We start from the raw sequence: 16705 nt of genomic DNA, 5'->3' as shown, positions 1-16705 counted from the left end.
ATAATAATGGTTTATTTAACCTGGCAGAGTTAAGGCCATACGACGATACAAAAAACACTACAAATTTACAAAGTACAGCACACACACACACAAAACTGAAGTAGATAATCACAATATAATGTAAACAAAACATTAGAAATAAGACATAATATATGTATAGAGTCCGCCAAAAAAAAATGTATATACTCTTTAAGGAACGAAAACTATTTATTATGTGTTTGTTTACATTTAAATACTGATCACATATGTAGTACTGTCTTCAGTTAAGCACATGGTTACTTAGATGTTCAAAATGTTCGCCGTTGGCGGCCAAACAAACAACGCAACAACGAGCGGTTGCCGCAGCTAAGTCGGTCAATGTTTCAATGCAGATCGCTGCACATGCCGCTGTAATCTCCTGGCCAAGGTCCCCCAGGGTGCACAGCTTACGTCGATAGACTTGATCTTTCACAGTTCCCCACAAGTAAAAATCCAAAGGGGTTAGATCTGGTGACCGTGGGGGGAACTCAATGGACCCTCTTCGTCCAATCCAATGTCAATGCAGCCTGTCATTCAGAAAAGCTCGTACGGCTAGGTGGTAGTGTGATGGCGCCCCGTCCTGTTGGTAGAAGACCTCATCATCACCTGGTAAAATTGATGTGTGTAACATTTCGAGGTACACTTCTCCAGTGACAGTACCATCAAAGAAAAAAGGGTCCTACTAAACCCCTAGATGATAATCCACACCACAATGAACCCCTTGTAGATTGACCGCATTATCCACATGAACATGCAGATTTTCCGGTGCCCAGTAGACGCAGTTATGCCGATTCACTGCTCCATTAAGTTTAAACTGGGCCTCATCAGACCACACTACCTTTGTCAGGATCGTCATCACTTAATGTGAACTTTTCTCTTAGCAGCTTTCAGAATTCGTCGTACACTTGTACCGCTAATCCCCACTTCACGTGCACATTGCGTAGCAGACTTCTATGGAGAAGTAACAAACCTTTCCAACACGACAGCCGACGAAGCAGGACTTGTAGCTGTACGCAGTCTTCCTGATCTTCCTTTGTGAAATAGTTTCATGCTCCTCAAACTTGTCAATAATGCGTTTAATTGCTAGGCGGTTTGGGGGGTTCTGTTTCGTACTTCCGCCTCCACTGACGCTGCACTTCAACGGCATTATCAAACCTCATAAACCACTTCAGAATGAATTTTCGCTGCTCGAACGTCAAGCGTGCTCCAGCCATTTTGTTTTCTCACTATCGTGATGAAAGTACCGACATCTGTTGAGCGAAAGATTATACAACATACTCATAATTCAAATCAATTGACTATATCAATATCCCGATACAGTCTGACAAAGAGTGTATACATTTTTCTGGCGGACTCTGTACAACATACAGGAAAATGCATAATAAAATGTGAGAACAGTAAGTCAAAATAAATGAGACATACAAAGTATAAAAATGAGACAAAAACAATAATAAATATTATTATCATTTATTTATTTATTTAATTTATTATTAATATTTGTGTGCTGAACAACAGCCAGAGGTCAATTATAGTTCAGCACAATACACAAACAGAAGATACAAAGGTGCAAAAACAAATAAATAATATCTTAAATCAAGAAAAACATACATAAATAAAATTGAGAACAAGAACAGTAAATACTAATAATCAAAACGAAACTATACCTTAAAAGGATCCAAACTGTGCCCATGCAAATTGGCATATTTTATGCATCTACAGGCTGCAGAAAGTGATTTCGAATTTCTGTTATTTTTTTTTTAATCTTAAACCTTTTGTAAGAATACGAAGGCTGATAGTGTTTATGATAGACTCACAATCAATATCATCACCCTTGATCATTTTGCAAAAAAATTGATAATCAAGATTTTGACGTCTAGAATATAGGCTACAACAGTTAAAATATTTACAGGTAATCTCATAATTGAAGTCAGATAATAATAATAATAATAATAATAATAATAATAATAATAATAATAATAATAATATTAATAATAATAATAGTGAAGTACAAAGCATACAATGGCAACATTATTTTTAGGTACACACAGTAGGGAAAATTATGAATTATAAGGAGCTCAGTATATCATATTATAGATATACCATTATCGGGAAATATGATGAAAACAAAATAATTCTTTTTGCGTGGTGTTTATCTATGTATAGGATTCAGATACACAAATGTAGGAACACTCATGGGTTTTTGGTGTACGTGTTATAAAGTTGATCGCAACTCTTACCTCCATTTATCAATTGCCCCTCCTGAAGTTGGATGGCGACTCCGAAGCCACCGATTTTAACAGGCGCCGAATTTTCCTTCGTCGCCAGAAGAACACAATGCGGTTTGATATCTCGATGAATGATGTCATTTTCATGGCAGTAGCGAAGAGCTTCCAGTATCTGCCTCATGTAGTGACTGCAACAAACAATTACACAGTTAGTTACAACAACAAAGGAACCAGCACAGAGACTGAGGTAAAGAAAACTCGTAATGAATCCGTGAGCTGGGCAATTAATGAGGTGGTAATTGCCCTGTTCTCTCAGACTAGTAATAGTATTTTCAAAAAACTACAAATAATGTCCATGGCTTGTCAGTATATCTTTTCATTAATAATCTTCCTCGTATGTAATCGTGAAAACTTTGTAACTAATTCAACAGTTCATAGCATAAATACACGTCAAAAAAAATTATTTTCATACTCCATTGGCAAGTCTATCGTGCTATCAAAAAGGAGTGCGTTATATGGCAGTAAAAAATTTTAATAGCCTTCCCAGCGAATAGGGATTATAAAGAATGGACACTGAGCGAATTTTCCTGTGTTTTGTTTCTCTGTGCGCCAGCGTTTAGTTCCACTCTCAAGCACTAAAGGTTAGTGTAATCGAGCATACGCTAAGATGATAATTGAGTATAGAGTTGAGACACAGGATCCAAACATCGCCTACCTTATTGCATAATCCAGTAACGCTTTGCTTCAAATAAATCCAAGTTAACAGCTTTTCCTTATTTCTCAGTGACAAACTAGTAGTAATAATAATTTTTTATATTTCAGATATAATAAATTATATTATAAAATAATATAATATATTATAAAATTATGTATCAAATTCGTTTAATATTTGTATATAATATAATATAGGTATATGGTTTTACTTTTCATAAGAGTTTTGTTTTTCCATTTTCACTGCTATCAAATCATTACATATTTTAATTGTTGTTCGGGTTAACGTTTCAACTCTCATTATAAAGGAACTCTAGAGTCTAGACATTACAGTTAATGACGGATTTATTATTTATGGATCCAATTTATTTTATTTGAGTAGACTACATAATGTACCTAGATGTATTAATTATGTGTTATATTTCCGCTGTGTCGACTGTTAGCTGGTGTGATGTCAGCGCCAACTCTGGGGAGAAAGCAGAATCTCACGCTCTAGCTGGCTTGAAGGTCATTGAAATCAGTCCGGCTACATCAAAGGTACCGACGCGAAGTGTCCATTCTTTATAATCCCTATTCGCTGGCTTCCTATCGATATAAAAAATGAAAATCAGAACATAAGATTATTTAGGGCCAAATTAAAGAAGTGCCTAATTTCTCACGCCTTCTATTCTGTAGGTGAATTCATGACATTCAATAACACTTCATGAAATTGATACTAAAACTATGTGTTGCACTAGTAGACTATATTGTAAACCTCTGTATATATTTCATCTAGACTGTAACTATAAATTAAGACTTTATAATAGTATTACGTTTTTTGACTTGTTCCATATTCTAGCTGTAAGCAAGGTATGAATACCATGGAATGTTAATAAATACAATACAATACAATACAATACAATACAATACAATGGGTGGGTCTGTGAAAGAGTGGGCTAGTCCATAACGAACTGAGAATTCTCATAGGCCTGTTCTTAGATTCATAAAATCATTTCCTTGTTGTTATTATCGAGATATAATTTGCATTAAACATGAAGAATATTTAACCCCTTTAATGATATCTATAATTTTCAACGCTTCTGAACTACCAGTAGACTAATTGCTTATTATATTTTGAAAAGCGTTCAGAAATATCTGCACAATAATACACTGCTCCAGCTATTTATTGGAATGCGTTTGAATCTAATGAAAGCAACAAAACAGTACAACGTGGTCTGTCGTGACCAGAATCGAAGATCCCGCATACCGATATGGCACCATGTCACGAACACGTTCACGTACCAGTATTTCTGACGAAGTAAAAATTATTCAACGCCTTGAAAGCTGCGTAAATATTAAGGATATTGCTGGAGAGTTTAAGGCCATTCATCCATTCATTCATTTATTTCTCTACTTATTTATTTACTTACATATTTACTTATTTTATTTATTTATTTACCTACTTTATTTATTAACTTACTTTATTTATTTATTTACTTATTTCCTTTATTTATTTACTTATTTATTTATTGAGTTATTTATTTATTTATTTACATACTTATGTATTTATTTACTTTATTTATTTACTACTGGGTTCAAAAAGTTCCCGGAATTTTACTACCATTTTTCGTATTAATATATGACAAGGGATATTATACATTTGTTTTGTTGGTAACATTCATGATGTCATTTCCTTAAAGTTTGTTGATAATGGCGATTGTTGGTTTTGAGTTGTAGGCAATTGTTTATCATAGTGTTTTGTTTGTTCGTCGCATTTTGTAATTATGTCCACAGAGCAACGTACAAACATCAAGTTCTGTGTTTTGTTACACAAAACTCCTGCAGAGACATGAAGATTGTTGGAAGAAGCATATGGCGAAGCAGCAATGAAAAAAACTCAAGTGTATGCCTGGCATAAACGCTTTTCTGGTGGCCGCGATAGCATCAAAGATGACGTACGCAGCGGCCGACCAACAACTGCAACAAATGAAGCAATCGCTCAGCGTGTGCGTAATGTTGTGAGGGACAACCGACGTAAAACCATAAAAGAGATAGCAGCAGAGGTCGGAATATCAGTCGGAAGTGTACACAATGTTCTTCACAAGCATCTCAACATGCATTACGTGTCTCAGAAGTTAGTTCCGAAAATGTTGTCGGCAGAACAGAAAGAAACAAGAATGACTCTTGCTGGGGACATGATCAGTATGGCTGATGAAGATGGTGATTTCTTAAACAAAATTATTGCTAGTGATGAAACTTGGTGCTACTTGTACGACCCAGTCCCTAAACGACAGTCATCTGAGTGGAAATCGAAAACATCTCCTCGGAAGCAAAAATTTCCTAGGAACACTTCCAAAGGCAGAGTTATGTTGGAAGTTTTCTTCGACTCTCAGGGTCTCATCCACCATGAGTTCATTCCAGAAGGTCGTACTGTAACGAAAGAATTGTACGTAGAAATCCTCCGTCGCCTCCGGGACGCAGTCAGAAGGAAACGTCCAGAAAAGTGGGTAGAAAACAACTGGTTCCTTATGCATGACAATGCATCTGCTCATCGCGCAATTATTGTAAAGAATTTTCTTGCCAGGCACAACATAACTGCTTTGGATCACCCACCATACTCTCCTGATCTCTCACCACCTGAGTACTTTCTGTTTCCCCGTCTGAAAAGTCATCTGAAAGGACGGAGATTCAATGCTGAAGAGGTTATCGCAAACGCGACGAGAGCACTAAGACGGGTTTCACAAAATGGCTTCCAGGCCTACTTCCAGGAACTCTACACGCGTTGGCAAAAGTGTGTTGTTGCGGAAGGCAACTATTTTGAAGGGAATGCTGTAGAATAGTGTTTAAGGTACGTTGTTTCTATGATACTAGCAAATTCCGGGAACTTTTTGAACCTAGTATGTATTAACTTACTTTACTTTATTTACTTATTTACTTTACTTATTTATTTTTTATTTATTTACTTATTTATTTATTTATTTACTTTATTGATTTATTTATTAACTTACTTTACTTTATTTACTTATTTAGTTTACTTATTTATTTACTTACTTTATTTACTTATTAACTTACTTTACTTTATTTATTTACTTACTTTACTTTATTTATTTATTTACTTATTTATTTATTTACTCATTTATTTATTTATTTGTTTATCTCTTTATTCGTTCGTTCATTCATTCATTATTGTGTTTTATACCTAGATATATTCTAGATAATAAAATTAATTTGTATTAACCTTGTATCAGATTCACTTCTTATAACGAATTAACAATTCTTATATATATATATATATATATATATATATATATATATATATATATATATATATCCATTCCCGTATGATAGAAGTTTACTGTCCATAATATTCCTTGACTTCCATACTCTACCTAAACATGATGCTTGCCGATTTGTTCCGCGTGTTATATGAGTAGGAAACATTGGCTTTCTCCTATATCGAGGGAGCAGTGTACTAAGAATCTTGAGCTTTGAAATCCGGTGAGGGCCAAGTGTAAATTATGAACGACTTTCTCTAGGTTCTTCAGTTGTTTTCCCCATTATTTAACTATTACTCTATAACTTCTCATTTTCCTGCTTTTTTTTTTTTTTTTTGCCTTATTTCTCCTCCTATTCATCTCTACCACAACTACCACCACCACTGTTCAAAACAAATAGGATAATACTAAAACGTAGCTTTTATTTTCGGCAGACGCTAACACCAGGCTTCTTTAAATCGGACAGCTAACTATACAAGGTGTTTCCGAGGTGGTGTTACAAACTTTCAGAGATGATGGCGAAGGGCACATGTATCAATTTGAGATAAGGAACCCTGGTCCGGAAATGACCGAGTCCAAAGTTACAAGCAAAAGCAGTTGTGTGGAAATGAAATAATTTTATTCCTCTGTACACCTTATTTATGTGTATTTATCTGTATATCTTACACATACTGTATTCATCTGACGTTGTTTACGTTGTCTACTTACAGTATTCCAATCAGTGCGCTGTCTGAGGGGTCGGGACAGGAAACTACACTATAGCAATGCAGATAGCATAATGTGTAACGGACATGGTCGGTCCTGATATGCACGTCTGTAGACAGCAGTGTATGTGTACAAGTTGCAGTGTCCAGTCGATCAGTCCTAGTGAAATGGAGGAGTACACGAGAGCGGAATAAGCAGACCTGATTTTCGAATACAGATGAGCCAATGGGAACAGCAGACAAGCTCACAGATTGTATCGGGACAAGTACCCACGTAGGAGACATCCGGTCCATATAATCTTTCCACGACTGTTCCAAAGATTAAGGGAAGGAGGGCACGTGATGCCAAATTACAATTCCATTTCCACACAACTATTTTTGCTTATAACTTTCGACTCGGTCATTTCCGGACCAGGGTTCCATCTCAAATTGATACATGTGCCCTTCGCCATCATCCCTGAAAGTTTGCAACACCTCGGAAACACCCTGTATATCATCGAAGAAAACGGTGTTTTGATCCTGGAAAATGTAATGAACAAAGCCTATGTAGACAAGGTTTTCTTCGAGTAACTGTACTCCCTGTCATACTAACTGCACTATTACTTCACTACGTCCGTAACAACAAATTGTCATTTCCTAAGAGTCTCCGTGTTGAAAAGGAACTTTAAATCAAGAATTAGCTACTACAGCACAGCCATTCTGTGTTACAGCTGACATCTCTCAGAAAGTTTTGAGTTGTGTGAGTAAAAACTTTGCAGAGCTTGTTCAATTACAAGTTATGCTGTATACACACGCATTCACGACATGCAGCGAGCAGTCTCCGAGATTTCCCATATGGATTGCACAGACCGTAACTTTCAAGAGCGCCACGCGATATTCTTGTACGAGAAGGGAGAACATTTGTTTATTCTGTCCACTGTTCCATTCAATATTCAAGAACTGAAGGAAGCCAACAGACTTAAGGCAAAGCCCGCGGATGTGATTTATCTCCTATAGTCTACAGTAGTTTTGAAATTTACCTCAAATAACCAAAATGACAATAAAGATAGATCCAGTACTGAAAATTTGTTTTAAATGTCGAGTTAAGCCACGAAAAACTACGTACATATATTTCACTAAAAACTTGCTGCAGTACGTATTAAATTTCCTTTTAAAAAGTAGTACTACAATACCAAACTTGCATTAAAATTATGTAGTAAAATAAAATTTAATTGGAACCTTACACGCCGTAACATACTTTGCTTGAAAAACTTAATAAATTGACATTTAAAAACCTTTCGTCTTAATAAAAAGAGCCTGCAAGACCTAATACTACAATAATGTCGTTAAAAATCTGCTACCGTACTCACATAATATTAAAAATCCGCTGTCGTACTAAAATATCATTGTAAAGCTTTATGACATAATAAGATTACAATGAAATCTGAAAAATTCACTAATGTTAAATTATCTTTAAAGTTATTATAGTCTTGGAATTTCACTGAATATTATTAAGTTAATTTGAAAACAAATTATCAACAGTAATCTCACTAGAGGTTTTGATTTATCTAGAGAAAATCAAAACTCGAGTGGGATTTAATTGACTATTACACGATTAGAAGAAAGTATATGAAGATTAGAAGTAACGAAGTACTCCAATACAATAAAATATTAATTGACTTACGAAAATACAACTGTCTTCAAATGTATTATTGTACCATCTCGACATTAAAGAGAGTCAGTCAAACTTTTACAGAACCACGTATATGGACTCTAATTCAGTGTATGGAAAAAATTGACGCATCATTATCATTTTTCTTTTTCCTTCTTAGCTTTCATTGATTCTTTACTTGATTTTTTTTCTTCTGTAAACTGCCATTGTTTGTTTGTGTATTTGTTTGCCTTTTTTCTTACTCTTTTAGCTCTCATCTTCTATTTGTTCTTGTATTGTTTTGTATGCTTTGTCTAATGGCAGCCTCTAATTTGAGGAAGCTCTGATAAATAAATAACTTACGCTAAATGGCAGTAGTGTGTTATGATTAGCTGTTTTCTTGTTATCAGTTGTGCCAACTATGGAATCTTCATTGAACTCTGTGGACGGTTACTAGTCAAGAAGGCTTTGTTGATTCAATTTCATTTTTATTAAAACAGTTGCATTCCCCTTCAATTATCCGGATCCCAGTAATCAACGTCACTTGACATGATTTTCAATAAATCTTAGTATATTAAACAATCTTTGATACGTGACTATCCATAATATCATATAGCAGAAGCTATAACATAACTTAAATAATATAAACAAGTGTTAGAAAAGTTTTAATTAGGGATGATGAAATAAACAAGAAAAGTTTTAATTAACGACGATGAAATAAAAAATAAACACGAATAATTTTAAAAGGAACAATTATTGAATATACAATTTTCAAATTTGAATGTTTTAGTGGTTGGTGGTTCAGTTGATGTTATATTGGACGTGTGCGTAAAAGAAGTGGAACTCGTTGATGTACATGGTGCATTCCTCAACTTATTCAGGATTTCCGAATGGTGATCTTCATTTATTTGTAAATAGGGTTGCAGGGAAGATGCATAGGTATGACCAGTGATCTTTATTAATTCTTGTTCTTGAATGCCAATGCGAGTCATATTTGAAACTGCTGTGCATCGACTAGAGTGGTTTGTATTTTTTTTTTTTTTTTTTTTGGCGTCCAGATCAGTGCAGTTTGAAATGTTGGCAAACAAAGAAACAAATGCTAGGGTACTGATAAAAATAAAAAAATGCTAGGGAAGCGATAAAATTAAACAAATGCTAGGGACGCGAATAAAATTGTGCGATAAGCAGCCAAGATTGGTTGAAAGACGTCCTTTCGTACCGTTTTATTGGTCAAAAGTAGTATGACGTAGTAAAAGTGTAACAGTCGTAGTAATATGACGATAAAATGCGGTAACATGAAACCATGCGTGAAAAAACTCACCATCTTACTATAATTAACTTACTGCATTGAAATCCTGCTCTGTACTATTGGAGATGCTATACTTGTTACAACACTAAAATAACATTGAAAATTTGGCTATCGCTAAAATGCTATTGAGAAACGTACTAGATTATTTTAACAAAATATTGTTGAGAAACCTGCTACCTTACTACATTAAATTCTCTTCCTTACTAAATCACATATTACTGGTTACAATACTAAAATTACATTTAAAAACCCCATTATCGCACTGAAATAATATTAAAAAACATGTTATCGTAGTAAATAACATTATATATAGTAAGCTAAAATTATATTGAAAAATCTGCCATCGTATTAAATAACATTATAACTGGCTACCGTATTAACATGGCATTGAAAACCTGTTACCGTATTAAATAACACTGAAAGCTATCATACTAAAATTACTGTACTAAAACTGCATTGAAAAGCCTATTACACGTACTATGCTAAAAGAAATTATCGTACTAAAATGATACTGAAATATTTGTTACCGTATTGAACCTTATGGAAAAATGGCTATCGTATTAAAATAACACTGAACAGGCATTTAAGATATAAGTGTTAAAAATAAAATTTTATTTTGAGTAGAGATATTTAAGAAAGGAGGCTGCAGGCCGAGTGAAGCAACCCTACGACAAATATAAAATCATTTTTAACATGTGTGCTGTACACTACTTTTTATACAGCCGTTCGTGCTGGAAAGGGGCAAGTCCCCCGATTTTTATTAATTGTAAGCAGTACGTTTTCGCTATCTGTATCTTGTAACCTGCTTATAATCTCCATGTTTATTGTTTCTCATGTGCTCATTATTGTATATATGCACTTTTTCTTAGTTTAATTCAAGTACTTAATCTTATATCCAGTAACTTGTTTATATTCTGAATGTCTATGTTCTTTTTATATTGTATTGTACACCCTAACGTACTTCCCATACATATTATTTCTGCTGCCTGGACTTTGATTTGTCTCTCTTTGCCATTACTCTGACTTCACTTTCACATGTTAGCATGGGTACAGTGATAGTATTTAAAAAAAGTTATCTTTTCATGTTTGTTTTTCAAAAGTCTGTGGATTGTTCGCAAACAATTTTGAAAGTATTAAGTTTTTTTATCTAGGTCTCATTCATATCACATAGCCTATATACAGCAATTCAGATACATAAAATATTGAACTTGTTCTGTAATTGTTTAATCAGTAACTACAGTATATTAGTTTTTAATGTTTTTTTATTTCAATCCGTTGTCTTAAGTTTTATGAGGCGAGATTTTAAAATTAGGTCTTTATAGTTTTTTGTTATTATTAGGGCTGAAGAAAAGTATTGGTGTCAGGGTAGTAAATCATATCTATATACATTGTTTACAAAATGCGTCGCGTCGCCGGGTGTCTCTACTGTCTGTAAGGGGTACAGAGAATGAATATCCGACTCTGATCAAGTGACGTGAGATTGTATCAGAATACCGAACAAAAATCCGATAAAGAACAGAGGACTGAAGTCCGAAAATGGGGAAATTGTGTTTGACGTAATTGATAATGATATTTTTTTTTTTTTGTAAGTTTAATATTGGTTCCGAGTTAATTAATTTGAAACACAAGTAATCCTGTAAATGTAAATTCCGAGTTCATTCATACGGAGCGGACTGTACAAGCAGCCGCTACAGTAACTAGTCGTCCGTGCACACAGGCATTTTGTGAATACAGAGCTCTACGTACGATGCAGCGTAGCCTATAACCAATACTTTTTTCAGCCCTAGTTATTATACAGAGTGAGTAAAAAATATGGCTATACGTTTGATCGCTTCATATGATAATATTATGGCTACGGGAAATGAGGCATTACCGTTGAAAAGGCAATTCTTCAAATTAAAGAACAATACACAACAATACCGGCCAGAGTTACTTTACTGCCTCAAACTGCTCGCCGTTAACATACAAGAATAAGATTCGCATTCCTAACAATCTTTCCCAACCAATCCAGGCCTGCAGAACTGTAGCTCCTAAGAGCGACTGCCATACTCCCCTTTCTTACCCCACCCAACTTTTCTACCAGTGCGGTCTTGACGTTCTAGTTACGCTTGACTGCATCAACATTCATTCGCGGCGGCAGGTATACAATACGCTATCAAGAATTACAAATGAACAGATAATAAAATCCTTAGGAACATACCTTTAGACAGTAAGAGAAAAATGAATGAGGGAAACAAATAAATTAAAAGACATGTAAAATAAATTTTAAAATGTATGTGTGCTAATAATGTAAGAAGGTCTATCTATGTGTATCGCCCTATTACTAGTAAAGCCGATTAAATCCACTTTTTGTGTAAAATAAGTTAAGTACAGACCCCGACTTGTCTTTCCGTGCTATGTATTCTACTAAAATGAAATAAGTCCGAAATGTTGCTTGCAGGCAACAAACCAACTTTTTTATTTGAAGAATTTATTATGATTTTTCGTTCATTAATAAAGTTTTAATTTCTGTTTTTACAAAACTTGTATTACTGGTCTTAACTGGTTTTATTAATAATAGGACGATAAATAAATTGTACGTTGATAAGTGAGTGATAGCTATATGACCGGATGTCAATGCTGTCATTCAACATTGTAACGCATTCCAGATAAACAAACAAACAAACAAACAAAACAAAACAAAACAAAACAAACAAACAAATACATAAGTAAATAAATAAGTAATTAAGTAAGTAAATAAGTAGCCCTAAGTAAATAAGTAAATAAGTAAACAAACAAATAATACGCGTACTGCAGTTTAAAGAGAAATGGAGCATGGCAAAACCTAAACCCGTGAAGGAATACTACTTCCAAAGGAAATGGGAATATGATTAAATCGGTGACTGCCCAAAATATTACCGATTATTATGCTTGGATGTGAACCAGCAGTTCGAGGCAATAAAGGGATTCTGGTCGATATTGCTGTGTATTGTTCTGTTAGTTAAAGAATTGCCTTTCCAACGGTAATGTCTCACTTCCCATATCCATAACACTGTCATCACACAAAGCGATCAAATGTGTGGCCCTATTTCTGACTCACTCTGTAGTTAAAACATCAATTCATTTCTGCAACTGATTTTCATTGTCCTGTGTAACATTTTATCATAAGCAACAAAAGAGATAAATGTAAGTAAATTTATGTTATCTGTTCCATCTGTAACTTATCTTTATATTGTTTAATAATAAGTTAATAAACTTTATGACATTGTGCAATACAATTGGCGGAGGAGGACAAACGCCTTTACGGCGTCTTCAGGTCCCACTTTATAGGTTAATGTTATTTTTGAACACTCTTATATCTGGTTACTAATAGTTTTCAAGTTTTACACATACACGTATTAGTTTTTATGACATTACCATTATATTACAAGTTTAAAATTGTTCTGGATGCAAATCATTTATGTTATTCACGCAGGATTTAACATCAACACAGCCACCGGCGTAGCTCAGTAGCCTTGCAGGAAGATTTCCGCTAGAAGTCCTGAAAGTGGGTCACCCATGGCTAGTCCCTTTGTCTGTTGATAGGCCTATACTGTGTTGTGTTCCTACAAGATTTATAAAATAAGAATGTCCAAAATTTAAAAATACAATTTAATAATCAATATTACGCTCGGTACGTTGATGATACTTTAATAATCTATAACAGCAAAGACTCAATACATGAATACAATCGTTAATAAATTCAATAATCTCTATCCTAATTTAAAATTTACATGTGAAGTTGGAAATAATAAATCAATTAACGTCTTAGATGTCAATATGACAGCAAAGAGTTTCACCACAGTCTATTATATACAATCACGAAGCTTGGGATGTTTTTTTGCATTTCTCGCGATAGTTGCTAGCCGCTTGGAGCGCTGTGAGTACTAGGAACAATAGACTGTGCCATTGACATCGTGATCTAATACAGGCCATAAGGCAGACCATGTGATTCGCTTAACCCGATTACGAAGGGCGGCGTTTCAACCATATAAATTAGTTGGAATGCACAAAGAGTAAAATATATTTCTCTAAAATGTAGTGTAATTGCATTTTTAACATTTAAAACAATGATTATGAGACACTTCAGACATAGCCTAATTCACTTGCGAGTTAAGGTGTAATATTACTTTTGGTGTGGAAATTACATTGTTCGTAGTGTAATACCTGCCTTTATTTCGATTAAATATTGCGAAATTCTTGTACATTCATTTATGCACGATTCAATCATTTTCAGTTGTACCGCACGGATATTTAGATATGTTGAAATTATAGGTTATGTTTACTATATTTAACTTATATTCCTATATTCGCAATTATACATTATAATTAAACATAATGAAATGTATGATACCCCGCACATTCAATTTATCTGTATTTTAATACTACAATTGAGTACTGAATTATTGTATTTATCTACTACCTAAGAGACGAAGTAACACAATCGTACGTACACTAATTTCATAGGAGTGGTTTGGTAAATTTTCTGTCTAAAATTAAGGATGGTATATGTGCTAAATTAAAATCACAATATAAATTCTTTTTTAATAAACCTCAAAATAGCTTCGATTCTAAACAAAATGTTGATGCGAACAGATTATGTTAACATGTAAAATTCTCTTCACATTAAAATAACAGTTTTGTAATTATTTCTGCAACATATTATGCAACAAGAAGTAAACGGAACTTATGGACACATTACGCTAAATAAAACTTAGCAATGATACGCAGTAAAATTATAATATATTTCACTGAGCTCCATACACTGAAATAGAAAACCCGAACATACATTACGGCCTGGTCTAGATCGAAAAGGCATTGACTGTGCCGTATTTCGCATTTTTGTGAAAAGTTATGTAAAGTGTGAAATGTTCGTTATCAGTTGTAATAATGGCTAAAATACAATAACTTGAATAATAATATAGGACAAGGAGACGTTTTTAGCACTATAAATTGTAAGAAAAAGAGGTCAGAGTTATCATTCTTCCGAAAGATCCGAGAAGGTGAGTTTATAAAATATAATATATACTTTATGAAAATAATATATAAATCTTATGTATTTCATATTTCAATTGTGGAAGGAAGGTGTTATTTTTTTAAAGAACACGATATCGAAAGTACAATACATTTGATCGTCTGCTAGGGAAAGGGTCTGTGATGAGGCGATAGTAACGATCCTGGTGGTTAGCAACTATCTATGGATGCATATTTAGTAAGTATTGAGCTTCGTGACTGTATATTAGACTGTGGTTTCACTTTTCTATATTCATTACACTTCTAACCACGCACGCGCGCACACACACACACACACACACACACACACACACAACACACACACAAAGTTACTAATTTTCGCTTTTTAATCGATACACCTTTAAGTATTCATAATACAAAACAGAATAAGCTTACAATTACGTTATAAAATTAGCGGAAGATAATGACTTAAATACGAAAAAAATGGTTAACATGATACGAAAACGTAAAAGTAAACTCAAAACTAAAAACAGAATAGGTACTACATTACGGTAACTCAAATTGAACCGGTAAATAAAAATAAAAAATGGAAACCTATGTCCTTTTGCGGCAATATTTCAAGTAAGTTATATAAATTCATTAACAAACAAAAAATTAACATAGCCTTTAAGACCAATAACAAATTAAGCCATACCATCTGAGATAAATATACGTATGTTCACTATTAGGCTATTACTAATAGTTATAATATGTTTTTTTTTTTCCTTTAGTTTTTCACGGTCGTACAGTACAGCTGGTGTTACAATTGACGGAATGCCGTGCATGATATGAGAGCCAGAATAACACTGACTGCTGTGTGGTAATGGGATTAGCCACGTGTGTTCGAAGGCAGTTTATGAACATTTTATACAATGACACATCAGTGAACTTTCGAGGGGAATCTGACATCTGTACAGTATAATATGGACAATATAACAATTCTCAGTGATCATTTCCACTAATATAACATGTGACTCGAACTATATATACTACATCATCAAAATACAACAGCTGATATCGGCAAGTTCTCGCTTGAAGGCTACAGAAACAACAGGGTATGCTCGATCTTCCAGTAAAGAAATAGACGCTTATCTCATCTCGATAGAAACTCGTAGACGTCTTCATTTTCACTTCAGTCTATTTATGTTTCAAATAAATGTTCCATAAATAATTGCAGTTAAAATTATTAAATTTAATCGAATATTTGTTATCGTGATAATTATTTCGAGGCCAGAGTTCGAAAAATAATTATGTAATAACAAATATGAATTTAAAAAGCGAAATTAAATTACTTGATAACTATTATCACGAATTATACTCGGCAAAATAATTCCAATGCGAATAACTGTGATTCTGAAGAACTAAACATTAGAGGTTACAATAACAAGATCCAGAAAAACAGATGATAGGAATAAAAGGCTCCTTGGAATAAAAACAACTGAGCATTTGTGATTATATCAACACTTTCTTTTTAAACCTTTTATCATTGCTTATCTATAATAAAATTCTGAAAATGTTTAATTTTATTGCAAACCATTTTATGTATAATAATTAATTATGAAATTATTGTAATTTGTTATTGCTGCATGTTAAGACCACGAGTCTGACGTAATCGTTTGATTGTTGATACACGAAGCAGACGACAAAAATAAAACAAATGAACGTCGGAGAAAAAAAAACGAAAACTTATTAATTATGAGCAGCGTGCTTTTCAGTGTAATTCGATTCCCATTGGTCAATCTAACGTCAATCAGCTAGTTCGTTGGATGGAAAACGTTCGCGTGGGATTATCAGCAGTGTTGCCAAGTCAGCGGTTTTGTTGC

General features: G+C 33.9%; 1 protein-coding gene across 4 annotated transcripts in view; it reads right to left on the bottom strand.

Moving 5' to 3' along the window:
- The window catches only part of LOC138691133 (peripheral plasma membrane protein CASK-like), an 854250-nt gene that overhangs the window by 529769 nt on the left and 307776 nt on the right, over positions 1 to 16705 (bottom strand). For all 4 annotated transcript variants that reach the window (XM_069812867.1, XM_069812868.1, XM_069812869.1 and 1 more), the window contains exon 5: positions 2256 to 2431. In XM_069812867.1, coding sequence (XP_069668968.1) covers positions 2256 to 2431 — 176 coding nt within the window. The remainder of the gene's footprint in view (positions 1 to 2255; positions 2432 to 16705) is intronic.

This window comes from Periplaneta americana, chromosome 16, assembly GCF_040183065.1.
Source record: "Periplaneta americana isolate PAMFEO1 chromosome 16, P.americana_PAMFEO1_priV1, whole genome shotgun sequence".
Taxonomy (NCBI): Eukaryota; Metazoa; Arthropoda; class Insecta; order Blattodea; family Blattidae; genus Periplaneta; species Periplaneta americana.
This window is presented reverse-complemented; position numbering and strand designations above follow the sequence as displayed.